Source organism: Salvelinus fontinalis, chromosome 5 (assembly GCF_029448725.1).
Source record: "Salvelinus fontinalis isolate EN_2023a chromosome 5, ASM2944872v1, whole genome shotgun sequence".
Classification (NCBI taxonomy): domain Eukaryota; kingdom Metazoa; phylum Chordata; class Actinopteri; order Salmoniformes; family Salmonidae; genus Salvelinus; species Salvelinus fontinalis.
The window spans coordinates 62,481,247-62,494,076 of NC_074669.1; the positions used below are offsets into that span (position 1 = coordinate 62,481,247).

The 12,830-nt window shown below is 47.2% G+C and overlaps 1 protein-coding gene across 2 annotated transcripts in view; it reads left to right on the plus strand.

Moving 5' to 3' along the window:
- The window catches only part of rnf38 (ring finger protein 38), a 63,179-nt gene that overhangs the window by 35,906 nt on the left and 14,443 nt on the right, over positions 1–12,830 (plus strand). For both annotated transcript variants that reach the window (XM_055924138.1, XM_055924139.1), the window contains exons 4-5: positions 10,864–11,060; positions 11,587–11,935. In XM_055924138.1, the coding sequence (XP_055780113.1) occupies positions 10,864–11,060; positions 11,587–11,935 (546 nt within the window). The remainder of the gene's footprint in view (positions 1–10,863; positions 11,061–11,586; positions 11,936–12,830) is intronic.

The window sequence follows — 12,830 nt, forward strand, 5'->3', positions numbered from 1 at the left end:
CTCACTGCATCTCAACTTGAGATGACTCTCATATGGGCCTGTATTCATGTCTCTCACTCACGGAGGAAATACCCTGAGTCACAATATGGGGTAGAATAGGGCTTGTGTGTTACTGAGCAACAATATGGGGGTAGAATAGGGCTTGTGTGTTACTGAGCAACAATATGGGGGTAGAATAGGGCTTGTGTGTTACTGAGCAACAATATGGGGGTAGAATAGGGCTTGTGTGTTACTGAGCAACAATATGGGGGTAGAATAGGGCTTGTGTGTTACTGAGCAACACCATGGGGGTAGAATAGGGCTTGTGTGTTACTGAGCAACAATATGGGGGTAGAATAGGGCTTGTGTGTTACTGATCAACAACATTGAGGTAGAATAGGGCTTGTGTGTTACTGATCAACAATATGGGGGTAGAATAGGGCTTGTGTGTTACTGAGCAACAATATGGGGGTAGAATAGGGCTTGTGTGTTACTGAGCAACAGTATGGGGGTAGAATAGGGCTTGTGTGTTACTGAGCAACAATATGGGGGTAGAATAGGGCTTGTGTGTTACTGAGCAACAACATGGGGGTAGAATAGGGCTTGTGTGTTACTGAGCAACAAATGGGGGTAGAATAGGGCTTGTGTGTTACTGAGCAACAGTATGGGGTAGAATAGGGCTTGTGTGTTACTGAGCAACAATATGGGGGTAGAATAGGGCTTGTGTGTTACTGATCAACAACATTGAGGTAGAATAGGGCTTGTGTGTTACTGATCAACAATATGGGGGTAGAATAGGGCTTGTGTGTTACTGAGCAACAATATGGGGGTAGAATAGGGCTTGTGTGTTACTGAGCAACAGTATGGGGGTAGAATAGGGCTTGTGTGTTACTGAGCAACAATATGGGGGTAGAATAGGGCTTGTGTGTTACTGAGCAACAACATGGGGGTAGAATAGGGCTTGTGTGTTACTGAGCAACAAATGGGGGTAGAATAGGGCTTGTGTGTTACTGAGCAACAGTATGGGGTAGAATAGGGCTTGTGTGTTACTGAGCAACAGTATGGGGTAGAATAGGGCTTGTGTGTTACTGAGCAACAGTATGGGGGTAGAATAGGGCTTGTGTGTTACTGAGCAACAATATGGGGGTAGAAAAGGGCTTGTGTGTTACTGAGCAACAACATGGAGGTAGAATAGGGCTTGTGTGTTACTGAGCAACAACATGGGGGTAGAATAGGGCTTGTGTTACTGAGCAACAATATGGGGTAGAATAGGGCTTGTGTGTTACTGAGCAACAACATGGGAGTAGAATAGGGCTTGTGTGTTACTGAGCAACAATATGGGGGTAGAATAGGGCTTGTGTGTTACTGAGCAACAACATGGGGGTAGAATAGGGCTTGTGTGTTACTGAGCAACAATATGGAGGTAGAATAGGGCTTGTGTGTTACTGAGCAACAATACGGAGGTAGAATAGGGCTTGTGTGTTACTGAGCAACAATATGGAGGTAGAATAGGGCTTGTGTGTTACTGAGCAACAATACGGAGGTAGAATAGGGCTTGTGTGTTACTGAGCAACAATATGGGGGTAGAATAGGGCTTGTGTGTTATTGATCAACAATATGGAGGTAGAATAGGGCTTGTGTGTTACTGAGCAACAACATGGGGGTAGAATAGGGCTTGTGTGTTACTAAGCAACAATGTGGGGGTAGAATAGGGCTTGTGTTACTGAGTAACAACATGGGGGTAGAATAGGGCTTGTGTGTTACTGAGCAACAATGTGGGGGTAGAATAGGGCTTGTGTTACTGAGCAACAATATGGGGGTAGAATAGGGCTTGTGTGTTACTGAGCAACAATATGGGGGTAGAATAGGGCTTGTGTGTTACTGAGCAACAATATGGGGGTAGAATAGGGCTTGTGTGTTACTGAGCAACAACATGGGGGTAGAATAGGGCTTGTGTGTTACTGAGCAACAATATGGGGGTAGAATAGGGCTTGTGTGTTACTGAGCAACAATATGGGGGTAGAATAGGGCTTGTGTGTTACTGAGCAACAAATTTGGTAGAATAGGGCTTGTGTGTTACTGAGCAACAATATGGGGGTAGAATAGGGCTTGTGTGTTACTGAGCAACAATATGGGGGTAGAATAGGGCTTGTGTGTTACTGAGCAACAATATGGGGGTAGAATAGGGCTTGTGTGTTACTGAGCAACAACATGGGGGTAGAATAGGGCTTGTGTGTTACTGAGCAACAAATGGGGTAGAATAGGGCTTGTGTGTTACTGAGCAACAAATTTGGTAGAATAGGGCTTGTGTGTTACTGAGCAACAATATGGGGGTAGAATAGGGCTTGTGTGTTACTGAGCAACAATATGGGGGTAGAATAGGGCTTGTGTGTTACTGAGCAACAACATGGGGGTAGAATATGGCTTGTGTGTTACTGAGCAACAAATGGGGTAGAATAGGGCTTGTGTGTTACTGAGCAACAATATGGGGGTAGAATAGGGCTTGTGTGTTACTGAGCAACAACATGGGGGTTGAATAGGGCTTGTGTGTTACTGAGCAACAATATGGGGGTAGAATAGGGCTTGTGTGTTACTGAGCAACAATATGGGGTAGAATAGGGCTTGTGTGTTACTGAGCAACAATATGGGGTAGAATAGGGCTTGTGTGTTACTGAGCAACAATATGGGGGTAGAATAGGGCTTGTGTGTTACTGAGCAACAATATGGGGGTAGAATAGGGCTTGTGTGTTACTGAGCAACAGTATGGGGTAGAATAGGGCTTGTGTGTTACTGAGAAACAACATGGGGGTAGAATAGGGCTTGTGTTACTGAGCAACAATAGGGGGTAGAATAGGGCTTGTGTGTTACTGAGCAACAATATGGGGGTAGAATAGGGCTTGTGTGTTACTGAGCACCAACAAATGGGGTAGAATAGGGCTTATGTGTTACTGAGCAACAACAAATGGGGTAGAATAGGGCTTGTGTGTTACTGAGCAACAACATGGGGGTAGAATAGGGCTTGTGTTACTGAGCAACAATATTGGGGGGAATAGGGCTTGTGTGTTACTGAGCAACAACAAATGGGGTAGAATAGGGCTTGTGTGTTACTGAGCAACAACATGGGGGTAGAATAGGGCTTGTGTTACTGAGCAACAATATTGGGGGGAATAGGGCTTGTGTGTTACTGAGCAACAATATGGGGGTAGAATAGGGCTTGTGTGTTACTGAGCAACAATATTGGGGGGAATAGGGCTTGTGTGTTACTGAGCAACAATATGGGGGTAGAATAGGGCTTGTGTGTTACTGAGCAACAATATGGAGGTAGAATAGGGCTTGTGTGTTACTGAGCAACAATATGGAGGTAGAATAGGGCTTGTGTGTTACTGAGCAACAATATGGGGTAGAATAGGGCTTGTGTGTTACTGAGCAACAATATTGGGGGGAATAGGGCTTGTGTGTTACTGAGCAACAATATGGGGTAGAATAGGGCTTGTGTGTTACTGAGCAACAATATTGGGGGGAATAGGGCTTGTGTGTTACTGAGCAACAATATGGGGGTAGAATAGGGCTTGTGTGTTACTGAGCAACAATATGGAGGTAGAATAGGGCTTGTGTTACTGAGCAACAACATGGGGGTAGAATAGGGCTTGTGTGTTACTGAGCAACAATATGGAGGTAGAATAGGGCTTGTGTGTTACTGAGCAACAATATGGGGGTAGAATAGGGCTTGTGTGTTACTGAGCAACAGTATGGGGTAGAATAGGGCTTGTGTGTTACTGATCAACAATATGGGGGTAGAATAGGGCTTGTGTGTTACTGAGCAACAATATGGAGGTAGAATAGGGCTTGTGTGTTACTGAGCAACAATATGGAGGTAGAATAGGGCTTGTGTGTTACTGAGCAACAATGTGGGGGTAGAATAGGGCTTGTGTGTTACTGAGCAACAATGTGGGGGTAGAATAGGGCTTGTGTGTTACTGATCAACAACATGGAGGTAGAATAGGGCTTGTGTTACTGAGCAACAACATGGGGGTAGAATAGGGCTTGTGTGTTACTGAGCAACAACATGGGGGTAGAATAGGGCTTGTGTGTTACTGAGCAACAATATGGGGGTAGAATAGGGCTTGTGTGTTACTGAGCAACAATATGGAGGTAGAATAGGGCTTGTGTGTTACTGAGCAACAATATGGAGGTAGAATAGGGCTTGTGTGTTACTGAGCAACAATATGGGGGTAGAATAGGGCTTGTGTGTTACTAAGCAACAATGTGGGGGTAGAATAGGGCTTGTGTTACTGAGTAACAACGTGGGGGTAGAATAGGGCTTGTGTGTTACTGAGCAACAATGTGGGGGTAGAATAGGGCTTGTGTTACTGAGCAACAATATGGGGGTAGAATAGGGCTTGTGTGTTACTGAGCAACAATATGGGGGTAGAATAGGGCTTGTGTGTTACTGAGCAACAATATGGGGGTAGAATAGGGCTTGTGTGTTACTGAGCAACAACATGGGGGTAGAATAGGGCTTGTGTGTTCCTGAGCAACAATATGGGGGTAGAATAGGGCTTGTGTGTTACTGAGCAACAATATGGGGGTAGAATAGGGCTTGTGTGTTACTGAGCAACAAATTTGGTAGAATAGGGCTTGTGTGTTACTGAGCAACAATATGGGGGTAGAATAGGGCTTGTGTGTTACTGAGCAACAAATGGGGTAGAATAGGGCTTGTGTGTTACTGAGCAACAAATTTGGTAGAATAGGGCTTGTGTGTTACTGAGCAACAATATGGGGGTAGAATAGGGCTTGTGTGTTACTGAGCAACAATATGGGGGTAGAATAGGGCTTGTGTGTTACTGAGCAACAATATGGGGGTAGAATAGGGCTTGTGTGTTACTGAGCAACAACATGGGGGTAGAATAGGGCTTGTGTGTTACTGAGCAACAAATGGGGTAGAATAGGGCTTGTGTGTTACTGAGCAACAATATGGGGGTAGAATAGGGCTTGTGTGTTACTGAGCAACAACATGGGGGTTGAATAGGGCTTGTGTGTTACTGAGCAACAATATGGGGGTAGAATAGGGCTTGTGTGTTACTGAGAAACAACATGGGGGTAGAATAGGGCTTGTGTTACTGAGCAACAATAGGGGGTAGAATAGGGCTTGTGTGTTACTGAGCAACAACATGGAGGTAGAATAGGGCTTGTGTGTTACTGAGCAACAATATGGGGGTAGAATAGGGCTTGTGTGTTACTGAGCACCAACAAATGGGGTAGAATAGGGCTTGTGTGTTACTGAGCAACAACAAATGGGGTAGAATAGGGCTTGTGTGTTACTGAGCAACAACATGGGGGTAGAATAGGGCTTGTGTTACTGAGCAACAATATTGGGGGGAATAGGGCTTGTGTGTTACTGAGCAACAATATGGGGGTAGAATAGGGCTTGTGTGTTACTGAGCAACAATATTGGGGGGAATAGGGCTTGTGTGTTACTGAGCAACAATATGGGGGTAGAATAGGGCTTGTGTGTTACTGAGCAACAATATGGAGGTAGAATAGGGCTTGTGTGTTACTGAGCAACAATATTGGGGGGAATAGGGCTTGTGTGTTACTGAGCAACAATATGGGGGTAGAATAGGGCTTGTGTGTTACTGAGCAACAACATGGGGGTAGAATAGGGCTTGTGTGTTACTGAGCAACAATATGGGGGTAGAATAGGGCTTGTGTGTTACTGAGCAACAATATGGAGGTAGAATAGGGCTTGTGTGTTACTGAGCAACAATATGGAGGTAGAATAGGGCTTGTGTGTTACTGAGCAACAATATGGGGGTAGAATAGGGCTTGTGTGTTACTAAGCAACAATGTGGGGGTAGAATAGGGCTTGTGTTACTGAGTAACAACATGGGGGTAGAATAGGGCTTGTGTGTTACTGAGCAACAACATGGGGGTAGAATAGGGCTTGTGTTACTGAGCAACAATATGGGGGTAGAATAGGGCTTGTGTGTTACTGAGCAACAATATGGGGGTAGAATAGGGCTTGTGTGTTACTGAGCAACAATATGGGGGTAGAATAGGGCTTGTGTGTTACTGAGCAACAACATGGGGGTAGAATAGGGCTTGTGTGTTCCTGAGCAACAATATGGGGGTAGAATAGGGCTTGTGTGTTACTGAGCAACAATATGGGGGTAGAATAGGGCTTGTGTGTTACTGAGCAACAAATTTGGTAGAATAGGGCTTGTGTGTTACTGAGCAACAATATGGGGGTAGAATAGGGCTTGTGTGTTACTGAGCAACAAATGGGGTAGAATAGGGCTTGTGTGTTACTGAGCAACAAATTTGGTAGAATAGGGCTTGTGTGTTACTGAGCAACAATATGGGGGTAGAATAGGGCTTGTGTGTTACTGAGCAACAATATGGGGGTAGAATAGGGCTTGTGTGTTACTGAGCAACAATATGGGGGTAGAATAGGGCTTGTGTGTTACTGAGCAACAACATGGGGGTAGAATAGGGCTTGTGTGTTACTGAGCAACAAATGGGGTAGAATAGGGCTTGTGTGTTACTGAGCAACAATAGGGGGTAGAATAGGGCTTGTGTGTTACTGAGCAACAATATGGGGGTAGAATAGGGCTTGTGTGTTACTGAGCAACAACATGGGGGTAGAATAGGGCTTGTGTGTTACTGAGCAACAATATGGGGGTAGAATAGGGCTTGTGTGTTACTGAGCACCAACAAATGGGGTAGAATAGGGCTTGTGTGTTACTGAGCAACAACAAATGGGGTAGAATAGGGCTTGTGTGTTACTGAGCAACAACATGGGGGTAGAATAGGGCTTGTGTTACTGAGCAACAATATTGGGGGGAATAGGGCTTGTGTGTTACTGAGCAACAATATGGGGGTAGAATAGGGCTTGTGTGTTACTGAGCAACAATATTGGGGGGAATAGGGCTTGTGTGTTACTGAGCAACAATATGGGGGTAGAATAGGGCTTGTGTGTTACTGAGCAACAATATGGAGGTAGAATAGGGCTTGTGTGTTACTGAGCAACAATATGGAGGTAGAATAGGGCTTGTGTGTTACTGAGCAACAATATGGGGTAGAATAGGGCTTGTGTGTTACTGAGCAACAATATTGGGGGGAATAGGGCTTGTGTATTACTGAGCAACAATATGGGGTAGAATAGGGCTTGTGTGTTACTGAGCAACAATATTGGGGGGAATAGGGCTTGTGTGTTACTGAGCAACAATATGGGGGTAGAATAGGGCTTGTGTGTTACTGAGCAACAATATGGAGGTAGAATAGGGCTTGTGTTACTGAGCAACAACATGGGGGTAGAATAGGGCTTGTGTGTTACTGAGCAACAATATGGAGGTAGAATAGGGCTTGTGTGTTACTGAGCAACAATATGGGGGTAGAATAGGGCTTGTGTGTTACTGAGCAACAGTATGGGATAGAATAGGGCTTGTGTGTTACTGATCAACAATATGGGGGTAGAATAGGGCTTGTGTGTTACTGAGCAACAATATGGAGGTAGAATAGGGCTTGTGTGTTACTGAGCAACAATATGGAGGTAGAATAGGGCTTGTGTGTTACTGAGCAACAATATGGGGGTAGAATAGGGCTTGTGTGTTACTGAGCAACAATGTGGGGGTAGAATAGGGCTTGTGTGTTACTGATCAACAACATGGAGGTAGAATAGGGCTTGTGTTACTGAGCAACAACATGGGGGTAGAATAGGGCTTGTGTGTTACTGAGCAACAACATGGGGGTAGAATAGGGCTTGTGTGTTACTGAGCAACAATATGGGGGTAGAATAGGGCTTGTGTGTTACTGAGCAACAATATGGAGGTAGAATAGGGCTTGTGTGTTACTGAGCAACAATATGGAGGTAGAATAGGGCTTGTGTGTTACTGAGCAACAATATGGGGGTAGAATAGGGCTTGTGTGTTACTGAGCAACAATGTGGGGGTAGAATAGGGCTTGTGTGTTACTGATCAACAACATGGAGGTAGAATAGGGCTTGTGTTACTGAGCAACAATATGGGGGTAGAATAGGGCTTGTGTGTTACTGAGCAACAATATGGGGGTAGAATAGGGCTTGTGTGTTACTGAGCAACAATATGGGGGTAGAATAGGGCTTGTGTTACAGAGCAACAATATGGGGGTAGAATAGGGCTTGTGTTACTGAGCAACAGTATGGGGGTAGAATAGGGCTTGTGTGTTACTGAGCAACAACAAATGGGGTAGAATAGGGCTTGTGTGTTACTGATCAACAACAAATGGGGTAGAATAGGGCTTGTGTGTTACTGATCAACAACATGGGGGTAGAATAGGGCTTGTGTGTTACTGAGCACCAACAAATGGGGTAGAATAGGGCTTGTGTGTTATTGAGCAACAACATGGGGGTAGAATAGGGCTTGTGTGTTACTGAGCAACAATATGGGGGTAGAATAGGGCTTGTGTGTTACTGAGCAACAACATGGGGGTAGAATAGGGCTTGTGTGTTACTGAGCACCAACAAATGGGGTAGAATAGGGCTTGTGTGTTATTGAGCAACAACATGGGGGTAGAATAGGGCTTGTGTGTTACTGAGCAACAATATGGGGTAGAATAGGGCTTGTGTGTTACTGAGCAACAGTATGGGGGTAGAATAGGGCTTGTGTGTTACTGAGCAACAATATGGGGGTAGAATAGGGCTTGTGTTACAGAGCAACAATATGGGGGTAGAATAGGGCTTGTGTGTTACTGAGCAACAATATGGGGTAGAATAGGGCTTGTGTGTTACTGAGCAACAATATGGGGGTAGAATAGGGCTTGTGTGTTACTGAGCAACAATATGGAGGTAGAATAGGGCTTGTGTGTTACTGAGCAACAACATGGGGGTAGAATAGGGCTTGTGTGTTACTGAGCAACAATATGGGGGTAGAATAGGGCTTGTGTGTTACTGAGCAACAACATGGGGGTAGAATAGGGCTTGTGTGTTACTGAGCAACAATATGGGGGTAGAATAGGGCTTGTGTGTTACTGAGCAACAACATGGGGGTAGAATAGGGCTTGTGTGTTACTGAGCAACAATATGGGGGTAGAATAGGGCTTGTGTGTTACTGAGCAACAATATGGGGGTAGAATAGGGCTTGTGTGTTACTGAGCAACAACATGGGGGTAGAATAGGGCTTGTGTTACTGAGCAACAACATGGGGGTAGAATAGGGCTTGTGTGTTACTGAGCAACAATATGGGGGTAGAATAGGGCTTGTGTGTTACTGAGCAACAATATGGGGGTAGAATAGGGCTTGTGTGTTACTGAGCAACAACATGGGGGTAGAATAGGGCTTGTGTGTTACTGAGCAACAATATGGGGGTAGAATAGGGCTTGTGTGTTACTGAGCAACAAATGGGGTAGAATTTTGCTTGTGTGTTACTGAGCAACAACATGGGGGTAGAATAGGGCTTGTGTGTTACTGAGCAACAATATGGGGGTAGAATGGGGCTTGTGTGTTACTGAGCAACAATATGGGGGTAGAATAGGGCTTGTGTGTTACTGAGCAACAATGTGGGGGTAGAATAGGGCTTGTGTGTTACTGAGCAACAATATGGGGGTAGAATAGGGCTTGTGTGTTACTGAGCAACAATATGGGGGTAGAATAGGGCTTGTGTGTTACTGAGCAACAATGTGGGGGTAGAATAGGGCTTGTGTGTTACTGAGCAACAATATGGGGTAGAATAGGGCTTGTGTGTTACTGAGCAACAATATGGGGTAGAATAGGGCTTGTGTGTTACTGAGCAACAATATGGGGGTAGAATAGGGCTTGTGTGTTACTGAGCAACAATGTGGGGGTAGAATAGGGCTTGTGTGTTACTGAGCAACAGTATGGGGTAGAATAGGGCTTGTGTGTTACTGAGCAACAACATGGGGGTAGAATAGGGCTTGTGTGTTACTGAGCAACAATATGGAGGTAGAATAGGGCTTGTGTGTTACTGAGCAACAATATGGAGGTAGAATAGGGCTTGTGTGTTACTGAGCAACAATATGGGGGTAGAATAGGGCTTGTGTGTTACTGAGCAACAATATGGGGGTAGAATAGGGCTTGTGTGTTACTGAGCAACAATATGGAGGTAGAATGGGGCTTGTGTGTTACTGAGCAACAATATGGACTGTTAATCAGACGGTCTGCTGCATCTCTGATTCATGATGGAGTTATAGGTGGTATCTGAAACTAACCTTGGTTTATCTCTCCTCCTCCCTCTCACCCTCCTCCTCCTCCCGCTCACCCTCCTCCTCCTCCCGCTCACCCTCCTCTTCCTCGCTCTCACCCTCCTCCTCCTCCCGCTCACCCTCCTCTTCCTCGCGCTCACCCTCCTCTTCCTCGCTCTCACCCTCTTCCTCCTCGCTCTCACCCTCTTCCTCCTCGCTCTCACCCTCTTCCTCCTCGCTCTCACCCTCTTCCTCCTCGCTCTCACCCTCTTCCTCCTCGCTCTCACCCTCTTCCTCCTCGCTCTCACCCTCTTCCTCCTCGCTCTCACCCTCTTCCTCCTCGCTCTCACCCTCTTCCTCCTCGCTCTCACCCTCTTCCTCCTCGCTCTCACCCTCCTCCTCCTCGTTCTCCTCCTCGCTCTCCTCCTCGCTCTCCTCCTCGCTCTCCTCCTCGCTCTCCTCCTCGCTCTCCTCCTCGCTCTCCTCCTCGCTCTCCTCCTCGCTCTCCTCCTCGCTCTCCTCCTCGCTCTCCTCCTCGCTCTCCTCCTCGCTCTCCTCCTCGCTCTCCTCCTCGCTCTCCCCCTCATCCTCGCTCTCCCCCTCATCCTCGCTCTCCCCCTCATCCTCGCTCTCCCCCTCATCCTCGCTCTCCCCCTCATCCTCGCTCTCCCCCTCTCCTCTCCATTTTCTTCCCATCCCTTCCAACAGAATGAGGACAGCCCCAGTCCAAAGCGTCAGAGACTATCTGGCCAATCAGTGCTGGATCTCTCCACGGTGGCCCCACCCTCCAACCCCTCTCCACCAATGAGGCCGTGGGAGCTGCCCCACAGTCGCAGACCTCCCCCTAACCCCCACCCCCACTACCACCAGGAGCGCTGCCATACACCTGTCAGACACAGACACAGGTAAGACTGTTACCGCACCTGGTACTGTGCTTTTCAGCTTGGTTACTTTGTTTGTTTGTTAGTCAGTTAGCTAGCTAGCTAGTCAGTAAGCTAGCTAGCTAGTCAGTAAGCTAGCTAGCTAGTCAGTTAGCTAGCTAGCTAGTCAGTTAGCTAGCTAGTCAGTTAGCTAGCTAGCTAGTCAGTTAGCTAGCTAGTCAGTCAGCTAGCGAGCTAGTCAGCTAGCGAGCTAGTCAGCTAGTCAGCTAGCGAGCTAGTCAGCTAGCGAGCTAGTCAGCTAGCGAGCTAGTCAGCTAGCGAGCTAGTCTGTTAGCGAGCTAGTCTGTTAGCGAGCTAGTCTGTTAGCGAGCTAGTCTGTTAGCGAGCAAGTGAGTCAGTTTGGAATGCTGAGCTCTGTTTGCTCAGTAGTCAATATTGACCAGTAAGAGCTAACGATGATGATGATGATGATGATGATGATGATATTGTGTTGATGGATAATACGTATCAGAATGATGAAGACTTAACTCTCCCCCCTCCTTTCCTCCAGTCCTCCAGCACGTCGCCAGCGTGGCCGTCTCTCCCGTACCCCCCGTCACCACCCTCCTCCTCCTCCTCCCCACCACCCCTCCCCTCCTCCCCCCTCCATCCGACTGGACCCCCAGGACCAAAGCTACCGCCACCACTACCCTCACCCCCACCAGAGCTACCCTCACCCCCCTCCTCTCCCCTACGGCCAGCCCCCAGCCCCTGCCGGAGGGGGCGTGGAGGAACCTCGAGCGTTCCACCCCCCCGCCCTGTCTCCACGGTTACTGCACCCTGCTGTCCATCATTCTCATCAAGCGGCTCACCACCACACACAGCAGCAAGGAACCATGGTCATGGACCTACATGAACAGGTTAGACTGGGAGAGGGAGGGGACCTATATTAACAGGTTAAACTGGGAGAGAGAGAGGGAGGAGGGGACCTATATTAACAGGTTAGACTGGGAGAGAGAGAGGGAGGAGGGGACCTATATTAACAGGTTAGACTGGGAGAGAGAGAGAGGAGGGGACCTATATTAACAGGTTAGACTGGGAGAGAGAGGGAGGAGGGGACCTATATTAACAGGTTAGACTGGGAGAGAGAGAGAGGAGGGGACCTATATTAACAGGTTAGACTGGGAGAGAGAGAGAGGAGGGGACCTATATTAACAGGTTAGACTGGGAGAGAGAGAGGGAGGGGACCTATATTAACAGGTTAGACTGGGAGAGAGAGAGGGAGGAGGGGACCTATATTAACAGGTTAGACTGGGAGAGAGAGAGAGAGGAGGGGACCTATATTAACAGGTTAGACTGGGAGAGGGAGGAGGGGACCTATATTAACAGGTTAGACTGGGAGAGAGAGGGAGGGGACCTATATTAACAGGTTAGACTGGGAGAGAGAGGGAGGAGGGGATGTATATTAACAGGTTAGACTGGGAGAGAGAGAGGACCTATATTAACAGGTTAGACTGGGAGAGAGAGGGAGGAGGGGACCTATATTAACAGGTTAGACTGGGAGAGGGAGGGAGGAGGGGACCTATATTAACAGGTTAGACTGGGAGAGAGAGAGAGGAGGGGACCTATATTAACAGGTTAGACTGGGAGAGAGAGAGGGAGGGGACCTATATTAACAGGTTAGACTGGGAGAGAGAGAGGGAGGAGGGGACCTATATTAACAGGTTAGACTGGGAGAGAGAGAGAGAGGAGGGGACCTATATTAACAGGTTAGACTGGGAGAGAGAGGGAGGGGACCTATATTAACAGGTTAGA